Source organism: Vombatus ursinus, unplaced genomic scaffold (genome assembly GCF_900497805.2).
Source record: "Vombatus ursinus unplaced genomic scaffold, bare-nosed wombat genome assembly UNPS02014805.1, whole genome shotgun sequence".
Classification (NCBI taxonomy): domain Eukaryota; kingdom Metazoa; phylum Chordata; class Mammalia; order Diprotodontia; family Vombatidae; genus Vombatus; species Vombatus ursinus.
The window spans coordinates 5,143,216-5,166,655 of NW_020954583.1; the positions used below are offsets into that span (position 1 = coordinate 5,143,216).

The 23,440-nt window shown below is 36.8% G+C and overlaps 1 protein-coding gene across 1 annotated transcript in view; it reads right to left on the reverse strand.

Moving 5' to 3' along the window:
- CADM2 (cell adhesion molecule 2) overlaps positions 1-23,440 on the reverse strand; it is a 291,062-nt gene that overhangs the window by 104,688 nt on the left and 162,934 nt on the right. The window contains exon 7 of the mRNA XM_027874175.1: positions 533-711. Coding sequence (XP_027729976.1) covers positions 533-711 — 179 coding nt within the window. The remainder of the gene's footprint in view (positions 1-532; positions 712-23,440) is intronic.

Consider the following 23,440-nt stretch of genomic DNA (forward strand, 5'->3'; position numbering starts at 1 on the left):
AAATTCTCTTTCCTTTAGCATTTGCCTAGTGACTGCTATAGTGTTCTACATTTACAGCAATGCTGCCTCAGACAGAACAGAAAGAATAGATTTTCAGTTCACATTTGGAGGAGTATCTAACATGACATTCATGTGAAATTAAAGCATTTCTTATTAACTGCGTATGCCTCTGTCATCATTACATCAATAACACAATATTAATTCCACTAGAAACTTAAATAAAAAAAAGAATAAACATGGAGAAATGACCACATATAATCCACTGGAAATACAATTTTCATCATGCTTAATAAGAACTATATGATCTTATATTTATAGTACAGAGATATATAGCAAAATGACTCCTTAATCCAACTAATAAAATTAAAACAAACTTTTTTTTGGAAAGAATGCTCTCCAGAAATAATTATTGCTTCTTTGACTTTTTTCTTTTATTTTTTGATAACAGTTAAGTTGTACTTTAAATAAAGTATATATAATTTATAATTCCATTCTGTATCTTCACTTATAAATAATTCAAATGTGTACTCACCATGCACAATCAGGACATATTCTGCACTGCTTTGGCCAATAGTGTTTGTTGCTTCACATCGATATGTACCATTATCCGTTTTGTTTAGGAAAATAATATTTAGCTCCCTACCACTCACAACCATTCGATCTGGGTCTGGTAATTCTCCACCATCCTTTGTCCACAAAACTGGTTCTGGCCTGTGGGATACAAACGTATACAGATATGTCAGAATTAAGAAAATGTGGTTTTATATTCTTATATACACATCTGTAGATAGACAGATAGATAGACATAGATAGATAGATAGATAGATGACAGATTTTGCACATCCTACACTAGTTATTAAAGGGTATAAAAAAGCCTAACATACATGACTACTGATTGTGAGTTTAGTAGTAACAAAGAGAACTGTTAAAAATGAAATGAATTTGAACCTGGACACTCCATATACATATTAAACTCAACATGTCCAAAACAAAACTCATTATATTTTCCCCAAACCCTCTCATTTTCTAATTCTCTATTCTAATATTCTCTATTATTGCTGAGTCACCACCACATCCTCCCAGTCTCCCACACTCAGAACTGCAGTATCATTCCCAACTCCTAACCTGAATTCATCCCACATGTCTAATCGATTGCTATACCTCATTATTTCCACTTTCACCACAGATATATGTTGTCTTCTCTTCTCAGACACAATCACCATTCTGGTGCAGGCCATCATTATTTCCATTACTGGCAATAGTGCAATGGCCTTCTGGTTTGTCTCCCTTCCTTAAATCTATCCTAACTTCATTTATTCTTCCACTCAGCTGCCATAATTATCTTCCTAAAGTGCAAATCTGACCCTATTATCCCTTTATTTGATCAATTACAGTGGCTCCTAATTATCTCCAGAATAAAATATAAACTAGGTTTTTGAAACCTCTCACAATCTTGCATTTCTCAGTCTTCTTATACTTTACTCTCTTCTATATACACTACAATTCAGCTATGTTGGACTTACTGTTTCTCAAACACACATCCCTTCCAACTTCCTGCCTCTTCACTGGCTGTTTGCCATTCCTGAAGCACTCTCTCTCCTTGTTTGTTCTGTCTGGCTTCCCAGGCTTCCCTCAAGTCTCTGATAAAATCCTCCCTTCTTCAAGAAGTCTTTCCTTGTCCCCCTCACTGGCTTCCTTCTGGGATTGCCTCACATTTACTGTGCCTTTATCTTACATGTACATAGTTGTTTGCATGTTGTCTCTCCCATTAAAATGTGATCTCCTTGAGGGCAGAGACTATTTTTACATTTCTTTCTATTCCTTGTATTTAGCACAATACCTGATACAGAATGAGCATTTAGTGGATGCTTGTTAACTTGAACTAATTAATTTACTAAAAAACATAAGGCAAAAATCAATATTTGTCTAGTTCTATTTTACAAGTTAAAATTTTCATAAGATAGTGAATTTGTTGTCCAGAGAAGTTGTGCTCTAATGAAGCCCTGTTATAATATGTCCTACAGGATATAGTGTTCCTTCAAGGATATGCTCATGGTCTTACCTGTTATATGGTAAGAAAGTATTAAATGTATATCATATATTATAAAAAAAGTTACAGAGGGCTTAATTGGCTGAATGTGTACATGAAATATATTTATATATGTGTGTATAATGCATATCTTTGTGTACAGAAAGATGTACATGTACACATATATGTGTATTTATACATATCTACCATGCATATAGAACATATTTGAATAAATACATATCTGTATATATACACCACCTAGCAAACAATATTATACAAAATGTTTACATATATATATATATGTATACAGGCATGTATTCCACCAATCACAGACATTATATAGAATGTATATGTATCCCTATGTGTAATATCATGCCTTTCCCAAGGTAAAAGAAAAAAAACATTTTTTTTCTCACAAGATTTTAGAAAGGGGAAGGCAAACTACAAATAAAAGTAAGAATTAATGAGCCAAATAGAAGGCTGGAATTTTTATTAGATATTAGAAAAGGTGATTAAATAAGAGTACAGCTAGAGGAAGGGAAGCATGTGGTAAAGAAAATGAGAGAAAATGGGACAGAGTATGCACATTTTTATCATTACATCCATGCAATGTCTGAATAAGTGGACATACTACAAAATCCCAAATGAAGGCATTCATTCTATAGAAAGCTAAGTTTGGGGAAAGCTCTTTAAGATAATCCCATTGTACAAATAACTCACATTCATTTTATTTAGAGTCAGAGTCTCAAACCATTAATACCTCTAAGCCTCTCTCATATCCCTTATTTAATAATCACCTTTTACATTCTAAAATTTTAAGGCTGCTACACTGAACAGTTTAAATAGAGTAAAAATACTTAAAAATCATAGTTCCACAAAAATATCTGAAACTGGAAAGGGCTATAAGGATCATTTAGTAAAAGTTCATCACTTTTACCTACCTATATATATATATCCACATATGTCACCACAAATACATTCACACAATTACAGTGAGATAATTTGAAATATATATATACATATATATATATATACACATTTGTGTATATATAGATATATCTAGAAAGATAGGTAGATAGATATCTTATACTCTGAATAATTATAAATACTTGTAAGAAAATATCAAACCATGTTTGACTTCTACAGTTCTTTACAAACTAAGGTCACTTCCTAAGATTCCTTGCATCTATAGCTACTGTACACAATGTAGACCATGTCTTCTTGTTCCATTTTTCATCCTTCTCTCATAACGTTACATTTGTAAAGTAATTTCCAAATTATAATGCATTTTTCATATGATCACATTAGATTTCTTTATTTGTACCCTCAGTTCCTAGCACAGTGCCTAACACTTGCTAGTCACTAAATAAAAATTTGTTGATTGATTAAAACAACCCTGATTTCATAGTGCCTAAGTAGGCTGCAGCACACTTCCATCAATGATTTGCACATGAAAAATGGTATGACAGGCTATCACTAAGGACAGGCATGACCAGAAGAGCTAGTGGGCTAGTCATGTAGAAAAAATGAAGAATAACAGATTTAAAGCCTGAATGCTACACTGCTATTCATGAAATATTAAAAGAACCCCAGAGGAAGGCATCCATCAATTTGGTAAGGTACTCCATGGAAACTTTAGAGAGACATGGAAACTAGTTGTAATGGATAAGAAAGTGGGTATAGTATGCCATCTACACAGGTGAAAGGAGTACTCATGTTAATGAAATAGTTCAGAGATCTACTATAGTGATAGAAAATCATTGCCCGCCTCCACTTTTAGAGAAGTTGAAGCTCAGAAATGTTTTATAGTTTCCCAAAGTTCACACAGGTAGTAACAGAGCTGACACATAAATGCATTCCAATTCCACTGCTTTTCCCATTATGCCACATTGCATCTAGGATGAAGATTCAGATTGGCTTTCCATATGGTATTTTTTAAAAGTCCATTCCCTTACTATTAAAAAAAAAAAGTGAATAGGTGTGTATGCATGTTTGTGTCTCTTTTCTGTTGGGAAAAAAAACAGCACAGAAAAACTGAAGAAAATTATCACAGAAATTCCATAGTAAAAATCAGTGTTCAAGCTAATTACAGCAGAACTTTTCATTGTTCTATGTATGACAAAATCTTCAAGGTAGCCAAGATTATTAACATTGGGAAATGCAATTAGAATGGAATTGGGGTTACAGTTTAAACATAAGGAATAAGGTTCACATATTTCAACTTAAAATGCTTAAGCCTCACAATTTTTCTACAGAAATATTAAATGATCTACTAGGTTGTGATACGATTTGTGTTTAGCCCTAGAGGGCCCTAAGGCATCCCCTAATTGGAACCCAAGAATGATCAAGTTCCTTCCTGCAAATGAATAACAATCTTCCCTGCCGTTAATGTGACCAAAAACCATCATTAAAAGAATAGCTTCTTTTTTTTTAAAAGATGACTTAAAACAGAACAGAAGCCAGACACCAGGAATAAGTAGAAAATGAACAAATTATTAGGTAGTATAATATAAGATGAAAATTAATAAAACTCTATAGTTAATAAATTAGCATAGTTATTCCAGGGAACTCATTATAAGCCTGTATCACTGAAAATTTGGAATATTCCAAAGGAAAAAAATAGAATTTAATTTCCCCACCACCACCACCAAATCAACATTATTAAAAATGTATTTTCTGTCTCATTCCACTTGATATTGCATTTTCTGAAAACACAGAGAGAGATATGATCCTATGCTATTTAAGCCCTTGGTAGAAGTTAGATTGAATGTTAGCTGACATGGACCACAGGTTTCTTTATTCTATTTATTGCTTAGGGCTTCTTATACTATGCACATTATTCTACTGTTTTAAACTAGTGGTCCCTAAACTTTTTTAACAGCATATCCTTATCATTTAAAAAAATTAAAATATATTCTCCAATATATGTACATTTACTTAGTTATAAATTCCATGCACACACTATTAGAATAATAGTCATGCACATTATAAATCTTACAAGAAGCAGCGTAGTAAAGTGCCATAGAGACCTGGTCTTAGAGTCCAGAAGACATGGGGACAAATCTCTCTTCCGTTACATATAAGCTATGTGAACCTAGACAAGCACCTTAATCCCTCAAAACTTTAGATGCCTGAAACTGCAATTTGCAGAGAAGGTGGACAACCTACACTCTGATAGAGGGAGTCTCTTCATATGGGATTTCCTCATGTTGATGAAATCATAAGTACAGTCCCTATCCCAATAAAACTTACACAAAAATCTATATTAAAAAAGGATAAGATAAAGATGATAGAGTATTTACTTGATCATGGAGTTCATAGAGAGCTGCTGCATTTTCTTGATTAGGGGGAATGATGTATTCAAGACCTTTACTTTAGGAAAATCACTTTAGCAACTATGTGGATAATGGAGAGGAGAGACTTAAGAGATCCATTTGGAGACTATTTGTAATAGTCCAGGCAAGAAGTGATGACCTTCACTAGACTAGTGGTTGAGTAGAGAGAAGGAGTCAGATGGAAGAGGTGGATACAGGAGAAAAAAAAATTAGCAACTGAGTAGATATATGGGGTAAAAGAAAGTTAGGAGTCAATGATAATATTAATTTTGTGAACCTAAGTGACTGGAAGAATGGTGGTGTCCTGAATAGAAATTTAGAGGATGGGTAGATTTTGGGAGAAAAATACTTTCATGAGGTATGCATATTTTTATATCCCATCTATTCTTCATTCTGAGCAATTCACTCTGTTTCATGGAAAATGAAAAGAGGGAAGTCAGGGATCTTTCTTACCACCCACCAACCCCATCACAGAGCCTGCTCTTTGAGTCCCAGAACATAACTTTGAGGTGTTTGGGGGAGGGGACAGGCACGTTGTGGTTCAATGTTTTGTTTTGTTTTTTTTTCCTCCCACAGGGAATTTCCTCAATAGGACCTAGGTAATAGGATATCATTGCGTTAGAAGCTGATGTCTGGCTCAGAAGTAAAGAGATGGCAGTTTGTATAGAGAGGAAAGGATAGCATGGGGAATTACTGGAGGATAATAGTAGATGTGATTGTACTTGAAACAAGCCCCATAATAGGCTATGGTGGAGAGACTGGGATATGATTTATCTTTCAAACCTTTGATCAACGGATCACACCTGCCTTGGGAATAGTCCATGCCCCCATTGGGGTCAGACTATTAACCTCCAGAGGGACCCAGATTCCAACATGGAGAGCACTGTCTTGAACTAATTCCTGGTGGCAATTAATATTATGGAGAACAGCCAATGTTCTTTTATGTAATCATCTCAATTCTGTGTACACGGAACCAGTACATGACTCTATTTAAAAACCAATTTTGAACAAATTCATAATGAAGGGAGAAGGAGATTTTGATAGCCAAAATATAATACCAAAGCAAACTAGGCTTTGCAAATGATAGATATGGATGTTAAAGATAGAAATGTGGATTTGGTTGTTGGAGAAGACTGACTTTGCCTCCTTAGGTTACCATTTGTCTTTCCTAAAATTCATTTTCAGCTAAGGTAGAAAAAATCTTGAAGGTATGTAGAAGCTACCCATAGATGAGGTGATTCAAGAATGTAGTTAGCTCTCTTTAACAGGATTGCTCAATCAATCAATAGATGTGTCTATTATGTTCCAGTCACTGTGCAAGGTGTTAGGGATACAAAAAGAGGCAAAAGACAGGGAGACAACATATAAACACATATATACAAAACAAGCTACATTCAAGATAATTAGGAAATAATTAACAAAGAGAAGGCTCTCAAATTAAGAAGGGTTGAACGTGTCCTTTAGAAGGTGGGATTTTATTTGGGACTTAAAGGTAGTAAAGGAGGTCTGTAGTTGGACTGCAGAAAAGAAGAGCATTTCAGGTATGGGACAGTCAGAGAAAATTCCTGGAGCCAAGAGATGGAGTATCTATTTTGTGGAACAGCCAGGAGGCCAGTGGCAATGGATTGAAGAGTTCATGTTGAGGAGTAAGGTAAGACTTGAAAGGCTGGAGAGAGTTGGGTTTTAAAGAGATTTGAATGCCAGGGTATTTTGTATTTGCTCCTAAAGGTAATAGGAAGCCACTGGAGTTTATTGAGTGGGGACAGGAGGAAGGTTGGCATGACAAAACCTTAGGAAACTCACTTTAGTGACTGAATAGAGGACAGATTGCACTGAGGAAATACTTGAGTCAGGCAGACCCACCAGCTGGCTAGTATGATGTTGCAGGCATGAGGTGATGAAGGCCTGAACTAGAGAGGTGCCAGTGTCAGCAGAGAGAAGAGGGCGTATTTGAGAGATATTGCAAAGGTGAAATTGACAAACTTTGGCAACAGATTGGATATGAAAGATGAGAGATAGTAAGGAATCCTAAATTTCAAGTCCAATGGAGGGGAGGAAGGTGTAGTCCTCTAGAGGAATAGTATAATAGGCTATGATTTTCAAAAAGATGGATCTAATCTTAGCCTGGGGACATTCTGCCTACTTTTGGTTTATCTGAATAAGCTGACTTTGACTAAAGATCTCTCCATCTCCCTTTTCAGGAAAAGATATAACCATAAACCATAGCCTAATAAACTGAAGGCCCATCAAGAAGGAATTCCCACACTCAGTAAGGAACAAATCTAGCACAGATATCACCACCTCCAATAAGGACTGGTCACAGAAAAGATGTCACTGTTTCCAGAAAGGATCAAGTCTAGTTAGCCCAATACAGCAATGTGGCTAGCAGATACGATATGATCTGTAAGGCGCATGCTTACTGATCAGTGCTATGGTAAAAATTTTACCAGAAGATATCATTCAGCAACATGAGAAGTATAAATTACCCCATATATGGATTGCTGGTATCCCTTAATGCATGATCCCTCTTCATTCTCCCTGCTGCCAGTACATAAACTGTGGGGGAGCTTTCCTGTGTCTACAAGGACAATATTCTACTATATAACGTCTTATTATTTTGTTTCATTAAATGACTTTTCTTTGAATTAATTAGGTCTTCTGGTTTGACTAGAGTAAACACATTGATGGGGGCTCACAATCTATCATTTTGGGTGTATGTGGGCCCACACAGAAATTAGAACATATTGTAGGTATTCTGGAGTATCTATATGTGAAGGGGAGTGCTACGATGTAGGGAATTGTTCAGGATATTCCATCTTGCATGCACTGGTAGAGTAGGGATTAATTAAAAAAAAAAAAAAGGAGACTGGACAGCAGGGCTTTCAATATTTTTTTTTAAAAATTCATGTCAAGCCAGTTCTGTAAAAAGAGTTTATACTTCATAAATCACAATAAAATATTTTGATCATCAACCCTACTGAACTTTGGGGGCACATTGTGACTGAACACTGGCTTAAGTACCTACTGTGCTGTGCAAGTATTAGAAGCTTGGTGTTCTTTCAGGACAATTGACACACCAAGGACTACTGACTATGAGAGTACCTTGTGATTGTGTTCAAGAAGATATTGTGCAGGGTTTCTACTATGCTAAGAACATATGTGCTGGTTTCAGCCAATGTACTCAACACCATCTTGTTTCTCCAACTCTATAGTCTTAGGCCTCCATAGGCACTGTGATAAAAAGAAAAAAAAAAGCTACCAGTATCTGGAATACATAGTTTGTGAAAAGTTCTCTAATGAAGGAGTGAGTCTCAGCAGAATGACAGACACTTTGGCTCTGAGAGGTCCACATCTGATTAACATTTCTGGTATGTCAGTTGTTAACTGGGTCAACTCCATCTAATTTCTTCAAAGTATAAGTAGAAAACTCAAGGCAGCAAGCTGGGACCCAATATCCAGAAACACTGAAAATCCATACTTTTTGTTCAGAAGCCTACAAAAAGACAAAAGTTAATGGTGACAGAGAACATTTTGGAAATGCTATTTGACCTCAACAGTAGATCCAAAAAATTTTCCATTTGTGTGACTTTCTCGTGCCTGGAGAATAGAAGAATCATTTGGGGATGAAACTCAGTGTAAGGACTGTATGTTGTCACTGAATGAGTATGAAATGCAGGCTGTGGCTAAGGAGTGACCCAGAGTTCAACTCAACAACTTTTGACCCTTTCAAGAGAGATGTCAGACGATAAATGGAAGACTTCAAAAATCATTTAAAAGAACTATTATTCAATGTTATCACTGCGGAGTCCAGCAGGTCATATGCTTTACCCATTTTTCTTGGTACTGAAAAATAATTGAAATATCCAGCCTGTGTAAACTTTCAGACAATGAATAAAAGAACTAAGGTGGACCAGTATAACATGCCACAAGTTCAAGATGCTTTGGAATATTTATTCAGTGGTAAGCAGTTTTCAGTATTGTACTTAATTGAGTAGTGTATACTAACAGATCTGAAGTCAGAAGAAGGTAAGTTCTTGGCTTTGAGGTGGACTGTCATTAAGAAGATCAAAGAACACATGGAGCTAAATTTTAATGTATAGACAGACATACAATACACTGACCTATACTCTGACCATTACCATGTCAGATACTACCTACCAGAGATGAGTAGCACCTAAGCCAATTTGAGTATATGATGAGCCAAGTATGCACATTCTCTTTCCCATTGGCCATGTGAATACAAAAGGATAATGATAGCTCCAGAACAGGTGAGGGTTACATGAGGTACTAGGGAACTAAATCATAATCAATGGGAATATAGTTGAAAATAGGGACTTTTATTGAAGTGTGTGTCATCAGAGGAGCTGAATGTTTTTGCATTCACCTAATTCCCTTTTCCTTTTATTACCTTTTTGTAATAAGTATGTACTCTGGCCTTACTCTTTCAGGAAAAGCCAACCACACTTCCTCCTCAGGCACTTAAGGATATGCCTAAGGATTTGGGATGATTTTTTATATTGTGATTGGCTTAATCCTCAATTCCAGATGTGGAATTCTCAGTTTGCAACCAGTGACTAGTACCTCTGTTCTATTTAGCTAATTAACATGAATTAGCATTTATACAGGAATATTTATTTCAAAGACACAGAAAAAACACATATAAAAACATTTCCCCTCCCCACTGTGCCCCCACCCCCAGTATCTCTGCGGAATATTCTCCCTTATGCGACCTCAGAATTCAGGGAGAGTCAGCTTATTGAGGTTTAGGGATTTAGGGATGCTGGGACCCCAAAATCAAAACACGCAGGTCCTGCCCAAAAGAATTCGACCCAAGCTTTCTTTCAGCCTAAGACAAGGTTTATTAAAGATCCGCCATATTGGGCAGACTCTTAAGGAGACTGAAAATTGGTAAGCTATTAGCTAGATTTTAAGAATCTGAGCAGTGACTAGATTTTAAGAATCTGAGCCCTTGGCTAGATTATAAGAATCTGAGCACCTTAATGGTGACAACATGGACCTCACATAGAGAAAAACTGTGGAAGAGATTGGGGAGTGGCCAAGTAGTTGAAGTGACTGGAGGAGGGGTCTAAGGAGATCTTGATGGGAGCGGCCAGTAAACTGGGATGAACAGAAGCACCACATGGCCAAGGGAGAATGGAGCCTAGCTAGGAATAAGGGTGGGAAATGGTTGGGGGCCATAAGGGAAGTCAAGGCTAGGTTAAGGGTAACAGAGAATTGGGAGATTGTGTGTAGCCACAATGAAAGGCCAGTTGATGGTATTATAGCCTCAGGCAAACACCAGAGATTTGGCCACATGGGGAAGTTCAGGGTTTTTCCTTTCTGGGTTCTAGATATCATCCTCATCAAGCTTAGATTTAATTTAATTTCTACCAGATGGCAGAGTGGTTACAGTGACTTCAGTCAAGAAGACTCCTCTACATTAGTTCAAGTCTGGCGTCAGACACTCACTAGCTATGTGACCCTGCTCAAGTTCCTTAACTCTGGCTCAGTTTCCTTATATGTAAAATGAGCTAGATGAGGAAATGGCAAACTATTACAAATGTGGTCACAAAAAGTTGGACATAACTGAAAACAACAAAAATACACAGTACTGACCCCACCAAGTTCATATTCAAATGAAGCACTGCTACTACTAAACTGGGTGCTGAAGGTCACTCTTTGCTCCCAGGAACTAATACTGGGCTAGCTGCCAAGGTGGATTCAACTCCCAGACTTCTGAACCCCCAGAGCTCCATATAGGCTCAATTTCCTAACCTTTCTCATAATGTTGTAGCCCCCAATTTCCTCTACTTAAAAGAACATATCCTGAGACAAAGAACTGGGGTCAGTATTTCTAGAGTCACAAGTCAGCCTTGGAAGGAGAAGACTGAGCCTTCTAATCATTGTTTCTCACTGGATACTGTCTAGCAAGAAGATATAAGCTGATGAAAAATAAAACCAAGAGAAGAGGTCCATCTAAGAATAAGTGGCAGAAGTTGACTAAGGTCCTTTTGAATGTCTCTGCAGCAAAGTAAAGACCCTATATTTATGTGGTTAGCCAACTGGAACCAGTTAGAAAATGTCACATACTCCAAAATTTCTCTAAGGCACATGTCTTCATGACTCTCAGGAAGGAGGCCACTAGCATCTTCCATGGAGAGAATTCTATCAATGGCACTGGGGGGTCATTGGGAATGGTCCCCATTACACTTGGATGACTTTTGGCAGGAATAATTTCATGAATAAGGGCTGCAAGAAGTCATACAAGTCATAAAGTGAGAGTGATCCTTAAGGACTCAAGCTTTGTTCTCTAGAAGACATCTTACTGTTAAGAAAATGGCAGAAGCTGGGGCAATTCAGTGTAATTCAGTGTAGTGCTGTACCTGTTTTTTAGCTGAACAAACACATGATATCAAGAAGCAGTGCATGTCCCCTAAAACATTTCACTGTTGTAAGTACCAAGGGATGATTCTGGACCCTTGGGTTAAGAAATTAAATGTGAGATAGTAATGAACAAATTTTGCTAGTCTCAAATTGCAGCATATAATAGTTATAATAATAGCTAACATTGAGGGGGTGGGGCCAACATGGCAGAGTAAAAGGAGTGACTTGCTTGAGCTTGCCCTCAAACCCCTCCAAATACCTATAAAAAATGGCTCTAAACAAATTCTAGAGCAGCAGAACCCATAAAAAGACAGAGTGAAACAAATTTCCAGCCCAAGAGAACCCGGATGGTTGATGGGAAAAGTCTGTTGTGCAGGCTGGGAGAGAAGCATAGCAGTTCAGTATGGGCTGCACATGCAAAGACCAGGCCTCAGTAAACCTGGAGCAGGCCTCAGAGGACTGAATCACAGGCAGCTGTAGAGGTTTCCAGACTTCTCAACACACAAACCCCAAAGACAACTTAGAAGGTCAGTAGGAAAGGTCTGTTGGACGTCAGTGAGAAAGGAGTGTGGTCCCACCCCAGTTAAGGCACAGCCCTAGGGTGGTGGTTGCTTCTGGAGTCCTTGGGCCACAGACACTGGGGGGATTGAGTGGTTGATAAGAGTGGAATTGCAGAGATCTCTTTGTTGGTGCTGAGGCAAGATACTATTGCTTTGCCCATGCTTGGATCTGGATTGCAGTCCTGGCTGGTGGTCCTAAGGCAAGGAGGAGCATTGGCATGGTGGAGGTTGTGGCGGCTGTGGAGAGAGAATCCTCCTCATAGTTCCAAGGCAGAAAAGAGTGCTTGTGGTCACTCATAAACCAGAGCACTGGCCAAGAAAGGAGTAAACACCTCACCCTTGATCATACCACCTTGGAAGAACTGAAAATTTACAGGTCCCTAGAAGGATCTCTGAAAAAAGCTACAAAAAACCCCTGAAACCTGGGACAGTATATCCTCCACACTAGAAGCAGACCCTTACCTTAACAAAGACTTTAAAAGTCAAGTAACTGGCTAGGAACATGAGCAAACAGTGCAAAAACAAAAACAAAAACGAAAACCTCAGACCATAGAATCTTACTGTGGTGACAAAGAAGATCAAAACATAACAACCAGAAGAAGATAACAGAGTCAAAGTTCCTACATTCAAAGCCTTTAAGAAAAATATGAAGTGGTCCCAGGCCATGGAAGAGATCAAAAAGGATTTTGAGAAGCAAGTAAGAGAAGTACAGGAAAAACTGGGAAGAAACTTGAGAGTGATGCAAGAAAATCATGAAAAACAAGTCAATAGCTTGCTAAAGGAAATGCCCCCCCAAAAAAATACTGAAGAAAATAACTCCTTAAAAAAACAGACTAACCCAAATGACAAAAGAGATTCAAAAAGCCAATGAGGAGAAGAATGACTTAAAAAGTAGAATTGGCCAAATGGAAAGGGAAGTCCAAAAGCTCACTGAAGAAAATAATTCCTTAAAAATTAGAATGGAACAAATGGAAGCTAATGACTTTATGAGAAATCAAGAAAATATAAAATAAAACAAAAAGAATGAAAAAATAGAAGACAATGTGAAATATCTTATTGGAAAAACAACTGACCTGGATAACAGATCCAGTAGAAATAATTTAAAAATTATTGGACTTCCTGAAAGCCATGATCATGGCTTTTGACATCATCTTTCAAAAATTATCAAGAAAAACTGCCCTGAAATTCAAGAACCAGGGAGTAAAATAGAAACGGAAAGAATCCACCAATCACCTCCTGAAAGATATTCCCAAATGAAAACTCCTAGGAATATTATAGCCAAATTCCTAAGTTCCCAGGTTAAGAAGAAAACATTGCAAGCAGCCAGAAAGAAATAATTCAAGTATTGTGGAAACACAGTTAGGATAACACAAGATTTAGAAGCTTCTACATTAAGGGATGGGAGGGCTTGGAATATAATATTCTGAAGGTCAAAGCAACTAGGATTACAATCAAGAATCACCTACCCAGCAAAATTGAGTATAATCCTTCAGGGGAAAAATTGGACATTCAGGGAAATAGAGGACTTGCAAGCATTCCTGAAAAAAGACCAGAGCTGAATAGAAAATCTGACTTTCAAATACAAGACTCAACAGAGGCATGAAAAGGTAAACTGGAAAGAGAAATCATAAGGGACTTATTAAAGTTGAACTGTTTACGTTCCTACATGGATAGATGATATCTGTAACTCATGAGACCTTTCTCAGTATTAGGGTAAAAAAAAAAAAAAAATATATTATATATATATATATATATATATATATATACACATATATATACATACATGTATATATGTGTATGTATATATATATATACAGAGAGAGAGAGAGAGAGAGAGAGTGAGAGAGAGAGAGAAAGAGTACACACAGTGAATTGAAGATGAAGAGATATCTATAAAATAAAATTAAGGGGTGAGAGAGGATTATACTGGGAGAAGGAGAGAGGGAGAGGTAGAATGAGGTAAATTATCTCCACATAAAACAGACAAGAAAAAGTTTTTACAGTGGAGGGGAAGTGGGAGAAGGTGAGAGGGAATGAGTGAATCTTACTCTCATCGGATTTGGTTTAAGGAGGGAATAACATACACATTCAATTGGGTATGGAAATCTATCTTACCCTTCAGAAAAGTAGAGGAGAAGGGGATAAAGGGGGGCGGGTTGAGAGAAGGGATGGCAGATTGGGGGAGGGGGTAATCAGAAGCAAACACTTTTGAAGAGGACAGGGTCAAAGGAGAGAATAGAATAAATGTGGGGATGGGATAGGATGAAGGGAAATATAGTTAGTTTTTCACAACATGATTACTATAGAAGTGTTTTGCATGACTACACCTGTGTAACCTGTATTGAGTTGCTTACCTTCTCAATGAGGGTGGGTGGGGAGGGAGGAAGGGAAAGAATTTGGAACTCAAAGTTTTAAAAACAAATGTTAAATTGTCTTTCCATGCAACTGGGAAATAAGATATACAGGCAACGGGGTATAGAAATCTATCTTGCCCTACAGGAAAATAGAAGGGGAAGGGGATAACAGAAGGGGGCGGTGATAGAAGGGAGGGCAGATTGGGGGAAGGGGTATTCAGAATGTACACCATCTTTGGGTGGGGGGAGGGGAGAGATTGGGAGAAAATTTGGAATTTAAAATCTTGTGGAAGTGAATGTTGAAAAGTAAAAATATATAAATTAACTAAAAAACTTAAAAAAAATAGTTAACATTTATGTATCACAATATGCCAGCACTTTGGTGAGTGCTTTATAATTAGCACTTCATTTAATCCTCACAACAAGCCTATTTTACAGATGAGAAAACTGAGGCAAACAGGTTAAGTGACTAGCCCAGGGTCACAGAGGTAGTAATTGTCTGAAGCTGTATTTGAACTCAGGTTTTCTGACTCCAGGCCCAGTCCAGCACTCTATCCACTATGCCACCTAACTGAAATATTAAAACTTATGCCCAACCTATTCCAAGGAAAGTACAACTGAATCCTGCTGCATATTTGGACAGCATAAACACTGGTAAATTGTTGGAGCTCATATGTATAATTTTTTTTTTAATGTAAACAAATCCTTGTCAAAACTAGCCATTTCATCCAGTAAAAACAAACTTTCCCAACCAGGAATTATAAGCCTTTTCAGTTGCTAAGTGTAGAACTTCTTCGCAAATGGCATTCTTATCAGGATCTACTCTGACCAAGCTATAGACTTAGAGCTATTTAAAGAGGTTTAGGCTTTGGCAGATACAGAAGCCTAGATTCAAAAGTTACTACCTTTCGGGAAACCCACAGTCTTAGTGCTTCAGTGGAATACTGCTGAACATTCTGGGGTCCTTGAGCAAGACAGCTTTCTTACTACGAATACAGAAATGGTGCCAGGGGCTTTATGCTGTACCTTCTGGTGTTTAGGTGAAAGCCATCTTTACCTATCAACTTGTGCATTAGAGTCTCAGAAGATGAAGAAGACATAGAGACTCGCAACCAGGATTTCTCTTGGCTAAAAGATCAGAAGAAAAAGACCTGCTGCCTCACTATGGCTTCAGGTCAGAGGTGCTCTGATAGAAATAAGTAACAGTATGGTGCTTGACTTCATTAACAAGATCTTCAGCACACTGATAGCGTTCAGTTAAGAAATTTTGGTGTGCAAGAACACACAAGATAGCAGATTGATTAAAAGCCATTCCACATCAAGTTGCTGAAAGACTGGGCAACCTGCCAGTTTACAAGAGAGCCACAGAGAACAGTCAGGACCCTACAAAGACAATTCATCACAACCATCTATTGCCTATTGGGAAGTTAGTCAGACACTCTCAGGAGTAAAAGGAAAAGAATAATGGACAGTCAGCCAAAGAAGAGCCCTTTGACCAGTGGCAGAGAGAATATCAGAGCTAAATGACAGCTCAAAAGATGATTACTCAAATGAGGAGAAAAAAAGTCATTGTACCTGCTAGAGAGTCATGAAAATCAACTGAGTCTGTCTCAGTGCCAGGCTGAACCTCTATTTAGCTGTGTAGCAGGAAATGGAGTAGAACCCAAAGGCATTCCCAGCCTCGCCTAGTATTTCAGCTGAGTAGTCACCTAGCGAACTGAGGAAAGCCAAAGAACCTTGCAAAAAGGATAATCAATGTGTGCCATCCATAAATGGGGTAGCTAGCTGGTACAGTAGATAGAGTAGTTGGCCTGGAGTCAGGAAGACGCAAGTTCAAATCCAGCCTCAGAAACTTACTAGCTGTATGACCCTAAGCAAATCACTTAACCTCTTTGTGCCTCAGTTTCTTCATCTGCAAAAAAGGGAAAATAATAGCACTTACTTTCTAGGGTTGCTGTAAGTATCAAATGAGATAAAAATCACAAAGAGCTTAGCACAGTATCTGTGTTAGCACAGGCTATATAAATGTAAGCTATTACTATTAATAATAATTATTATTATGTATAAATTCTAGATAGAGAATATAGGTCATGAGGCTTCAGGATACTGAAAGGAAGCCTTTTTCTTGCCAAATATTCCGGTTATAGAGACACCTTATGATCAAGGGCATCCACAGAGCCTGGAGCTAGTAACAGTGAACTTGAGCCAGCTACAAGCTCAGATTGAGACCACACATTACTAGGTCTGAGGATCCTGAAAGAGAACCTGAGCTATCCCAAGCTCAGAAGGTCATGACAAGAATGCTAGGCCAACTCGGCAAGTGGCCAAACTCATATAAATGGAAGAAATGATTACCCATATAGTCAAACTCTGTTGATTGCCATAGGATAGGTAATATGTACTTTGCATGTGCATATATGTTGCACATGACATATATTTGTTATCAGTTGTTAAACACCATATGTATATTATATACATATATGAATATATGCATTTTTGCAGCAATTAATCAATCAAGTATTTATTAAGCGCTATGTGTCAGGCAGTTGAATATCAAAGTATAAATAATAAAACAATCTCTTCTCCTGAGTATGTATGTACAAATGACAGAGGAAATGCAAGTGGAGACTCTATACAGAAAGCTGTTACTGTGTTTTCGAGAGAAAATAATGGACAAGAATTCAATGGAAAATGATTTTGCTACATGATTGAAAAGTGATTTTAAAAATATTTCATATCTCCTTTCCTCTCTATGTTCTGTATTTTTTCTTAACTGTCTTAGGTTCAGAAGAAGTTGGTCCAGATTGTTATGTCAGCAGGTAGTTTCCCCCAAAGGGCTGCAAGTGTCCTGTACTCTCAAGCAAATATCAGCTCAGGAGAACTGAAAGGGAGACAGAGATAAGAAAGGAGAGGGAGAGAGGCAACTGGAGAGAGTGAGTATTGACTCATTCACCATTTCCTTAATCTCAGCAGTGACAAGCAGTGGGATAATGCTTGCTGCTTTTGTGATTGAACCGACAAAGACAAAGCAGATAAAACTTTGTGGGGGAAAAAGTATTTCCTACAGCTGTGAGGGAAGCTGATATATGTTCTTAAAGCTGCTGAGGAGCATCTGTTGGCATTCATGAATGTTGCTTCAAAACCAGAGGGAAAAAAAAGTTAGAGCGATTGATTATAAGGGAAGTTAGATTATTATTTTTCATTATTGATTTTCTTGTCAAATGTGAAAGGGAACAAGTATGTGAGTAAATACAGTATTTTAAACAACCTCCATTTCTGGTACTTGGCATATGCCCTGATAGCCACTGATATATAAAACCATCATTTAACTTACTTTGCTGCTCACTTAAAAGTGATTAGATGTCATTTGCCTCACTATATTTCTAAAATAAATCCATGACTAATGCTTGCCTTAGATAATCACTTTTTCTCTAATATCTGCAAACTTTATTTTGAACATATACATTTAACATAATTTATCATAGGATCTAAGTGATTATAATATGAATTTGATCGACATAATAGGAGGTGTCCATATGCATAAGTTTCCTGGGGTAAAAAAAAATTGATGACTATATTTATTTATCTGATTGAGGTATCAACATTCTAGGATTGGGGGAGGGGAAAGAGAACTTTCCTTTTCCCTTCCTGGAGCTTATACCAGGTCACTTTTCCCCATAGAACTTTCTTTTAAAACCTAAAACAGAAAAATGACTGCAGCCAGAAGAAATTAAAAGTAAAGAAAATGTCAGTGGTTTTTTTCCCTTAGCAGCCTGGGTTACTTGCTTACTGGCTTGTAATAAGATGGCCAAATGATCTAACCCCAAATACTATTCACTTTTTCTTTTCTAGTAAACAACTCTTCAGTTAAATATGTGGATCGAGCCCACAGTCAGTTTGTATTGACAAAATGCAAATTTGGTTTTTAAAACCTCAGTATTTTAAATCTTTGGAGAGAACAGTTTCTATTGAGTGATGAAGTCAGAAACTAAAACACACACACACACACACACACACAAAAGAAATTACAAAGTTTCAAAAAGAAAGTGAGAGGAGAGGAAATGGAGTCCCTTAATATGGGTGGCTTCATCAAGGAATTTAGTTGCAAAGGAGTAGAAGGCTTTATGATATCTGATAGTGACAATGGTAGGGGAAAATGAGTTTTTTTTTTGTTTGTTTGTTTTTGTTTTTAAAGAATGGGAAGGGGATATGGACATGTTTATAGACAGCAGGAAAAGAGCCAGTATATAGGGAGAAATTGAAAATTAGTTACCAGAATGTTTAGAACAGCCACTATGGAGAATGGGATAGAGAATTGATTCAGGAGAAGAGTCTTGCTGCAGTGAAGGCTCAGTTAGGAATAGATAATATAAATTTGTATTGTGCTTTCATGACTTTATCCAGTTCTCTTTAGTTGTATGTGAATAAGAGCAAAGGAGATAGATGATGGGAGTAAAGCAAGATTAGGATTTAACAAGACATGATCAGCAATAGAACAAGGAGGCAAAGGATTTTAAAGTAGGCAAGAGTATAGAGTTTAAATGGCTCACCAAGGGATCAAGATATGGAAGGAATGAGTATAAACGGTGAAGGGGAGATGGCCTAGGAAAAAATGATGGCTGAATGGAATTGAAGTCAGTTTGAATAGGGTTAGGCATCTTAAGGCAATAGGAAAAAAAAAAAGAAATGATCATTATGATTAGAGAAGGAAATTTCAGATTCCATGAATATGGGAGTGGAATACTTGTGGAGGATGGCAAGATCAAGGTTCTGATCATGTAGCTGAGGTAGAGTAGAGGAGTGATGATAATAATAATAATAATAACAACGATAACAATGACAACAACTAGCATTTATATAAAGCTTACTATGTTCCAGGCACTGTGCTAAGTGCTTTAGAATTATCTCTTTTTATTCTTATGACAACACTGGGAGGTAGGTGTTATTATTATCTGCACTTTACAAATGAGAAAATTAAGGCAAACAGAGGCAAATGTTACTTGCCCAGGGTTACACAACTAGTAAGTGCTGAGGCCATATTTGAATTGGTCTTCCTGAGTCTAGGCCCACAGCACTATCCATTGAGCTATCTAGCTTCCTAGCAGAGTAACTCATGAAAATTGGGAAGAGAGATAAATTAGAAAGTTGAAGCATTTGAAATAAGCATCTTTTTATAAGTTGAAGTCCCTTGGCATGAGGGCAAAATTTGCTCAAAAGGGCAAAAAGACTGTGAGCCAGGCACTGAATTCGTTGAGAAAAAAAGGAAAATGTCTTGGATGCCAGTAGATGAAGGCTACCAGAATCTGGATTGGGTAATAAATTTGTGTGAACCTCAAAGGAAGATAAATTGCTGAATGATGGAAATTTCAATGGGAAGCAAATTGACCAGTTATTTAGGGGTATGAGATAAAGTATAGACAGTGTTGAAAAGGGTAAAGGGGTATGAGAAACAGTGTCATTAGGAGAGAGGCAGGTCTTAGTATCTTGTCAGAAGGTTTGAGAAAGGAAGAAGAGATTAAAGAAGGGGTGGGAACATTTGATTTTATGTATTTTTTTTTCTTTTTAGGCAGCTGGGGTTAAGCGACTTGCCCAGGGTCACACATCTAGTAAGTGTAAAGTGTTTGATATTAGGCCAGATTTTAAAGTGACTTGCCCAGGGTCACACAGCTAGTAAGTGTCAAGTGCTTGGTCTGAGCTGGATTTGAACTCATGTCCTCCTGACTTCAGGGCTGGTGCTCTGTTTACTGCACCATCTAGCATCCCATCCCAAGGGGTGGGAACATTTGGAACATGACATTGGTGGTATAGGTTTGGAGGGAAAAGGAGTAGGGAAGTGGGCAGCTGGGGATGGGAATTGGTATTTATACATTATTGACTAGAGTTCAGAATCATTGGGATAAGGTGAATAAGGTGAAGATAAGGGTTGGCAGGATATTAACCATATCCTGAGTCCAGGCTGAGTATAAAGGATTAGAGAGAAACTTGTTGAAGGGAAGATATTTAATAAACTGTATAAGTTCCTCCCTTGAGGATGTGAGGTTGGATTGGAGAAGATCCTGGAGGTTAAGACAGAAGCCAGTAGTTAAGAAATAGAGTCTTGTCTCTGGACAGCCACCTAGAGAAGTGTCTTGAGGGTAACAACCTGACCTGGCTAGAGAAGTCACCAGATAGTTGATGGAAGTTAGGAGATGGATGGCTGGTCCTGTTCTCCAAAAGTCTTCAGTTTATTGAATGCTGAGATTTCTACATCTACTTTATTCTACATACAATTTATTTATATTTGTTTTAGTTTTCCAGGGGATCATATTATTTGCTCTTTTCAATCTACTGTTTTATACTTAAAATCAGTGTTATATTAATTTCCTGTCTAGCATGGATTATGAGATTTCCTATCCTTGTGTAATTTCCCCCAGAAAAAAATCAATGAATTTGTTTTTCCGTTTCTGGTTTAAAAATCCCAATGATTCTTATAAGAGTCTTCAAGAAATTCAGTTATTTTAGATCAGCACATAACCATATTTAAGTATCACCATTTGTACTTTTATATAGCAGAGTTATAGGCTTTTTAGAATTAGCAATCAATGAAGTCCATGTAGAGTGGCTAATTCAATCCTACTTGTTCCATTAGACTGAAAGTTGAAACTGTGATTCTGAGTTTATCTGCTCATCTAAATTCTTAAAATCTGTTATTGAGGTAACACACTTTCAAGTGGGAGGAGACTCATTATATTAAGAACTCTATTCAGATGAAATGATGACACTAGGAAAAGACATAAGCATTAAGGTTGCATCCTCAATAGAACCAGGAAAATGTACCTCTCCACTTCCAAGTCTGATTATTCTAGAGATGCTCTACTTGACTCTGATTATTTTAGATACTTTTTATCACAAAGTAAAACAGTTGTAGTTGAAACAGGAATGCTCCCGTTTTCAATAGGTAAGAGCTCTTTAGAAAGCCTGAATGTAATGGCATTCTTAATAGTTTCAGTGAAATTCTGGTCCACCTTTCACTGATAAGTGTGGTATTATTTGATGATTATTTTCATGGAACTGAGAAAGCAAGCAATCATCCTCTCTCTCTCTCTCTCTGTCTTTCTCTCTCTTTCTCTCTCTCTCTCACCAATCTGCCTCACAACAAATAAAAGATTATCCTGAGAAAAGATCAGATTTCAGCAATCTAGAAGGACTGACAGATCTTAGAACTAAGGGAAAAATATGGAAGTCTGATGCAAATGCTTCCTCTCAAGCTCAAGAACTTTGTGTGCAAAGAAACAATTACCTTTGCCTTATCTAAAATTAGCATTTCTATAGTGAATATAAAATATTTATTATTAATTAAATTGTTGTTTGAGAGATCAAAACATCTTTAGTAAGCATCAAAATCTCTTATGCAAGCCATTAGTTTGTGTGTATACCCACATTTAGAATAATTCCATATGTTGTAATTCACTTCTTATTTCTCTTAAGTTCATCTCCAACTAATGTGTGTTACAGGAAGCATCCTTAAAGAAAATGAACCTCTGGGATGATTGAGATTGTTACAGGTAATGTAGTAAGAATATATGGCCCTGAGTTATTTTACTCAATTTCCATTTTAGACAACTGTCAATCTTATATAATATAGTCAAAGAATCTCAGACAAAGGAAAAAAAAAAGTCTTAGTCCAACTTTATATCAGCCATGCCAAATCAGTTGCTATTTGGAAGGATAAATTCATCTTATTATAAGACAAAGCAATGAATCTAGAAGATTCAAGTCTTATATCAAAAACAGTTTGACAATTATCATACTACTTTTGCCTGTGGCATGTTTCATCTATATTATATAATCCAAAATTATTTAAGAATAACACCTCACTTCTCTATCATCATCAGGAATGAGATGATTAAAATAAATTAATTTTTCAGACAACAAAAACTTAACTATTTGAGCAATGAAACTTTATTTTGGCCATTTTAATGAAAGTCTTTCTAAAACATATTAGGTATGCCTCTGCCCTCTTAAACTGGAAATACTTAAAAATAAAACAAAAAACTCCATCTTTTATAAATGGACTTTTCATAGATAACAAATAAATTGAGAAAACAATTTGACAATCTATCCCAGAGTATAAAACTGTGGAACCAAAGTATAATCACTGATATTTATTTAGATAACACTTTAAAGTTTTCCAAGTGGTTCACATATATTATCTAATTTGAACCTCAAAATAACACTGTGAGGTAGGTAGGTACTAGAAATATTACTTTCTTCATTTTTCACATGAAGAAACAGACTTAGAGATGTCAAACAACTAAATTTCAGCCATCAAATTTGAATGTAGTTCTACCTGAGTTCCATTTTCCAGTACCTAATTTTTTTTGAACTGTACTGTATCGATGACACTATAGTGATCTCAGGGTACATTCAAGCATACTTCACTCACCCTTTCACTGAATGGTGCTTATACTGTATATTTGTTCTAACATTTAGTATGCATGCCTGATAATAAATCATCCTTAAAATAACTTAAGACTATACCATCCACTCAAGCTATTATATATTTCTCTTTCCTTTCCCAGCAAACCTCATGGGGAAAACAAATAAAAATCTATATATATACTTGTCTTCAATTCCTCTCTTCTTACTCATCAACCTTTTGAAATCTGGCTCATCACTCAAATGAAACTATTCTCTTCATTGTTATCAAAGCTCACTTCAGTGCTAAATCTGATGTTTTTTTCTCAATGCTCACCTTTCTTGACTTTTCTGCTACATATAACACTATAACTACATATA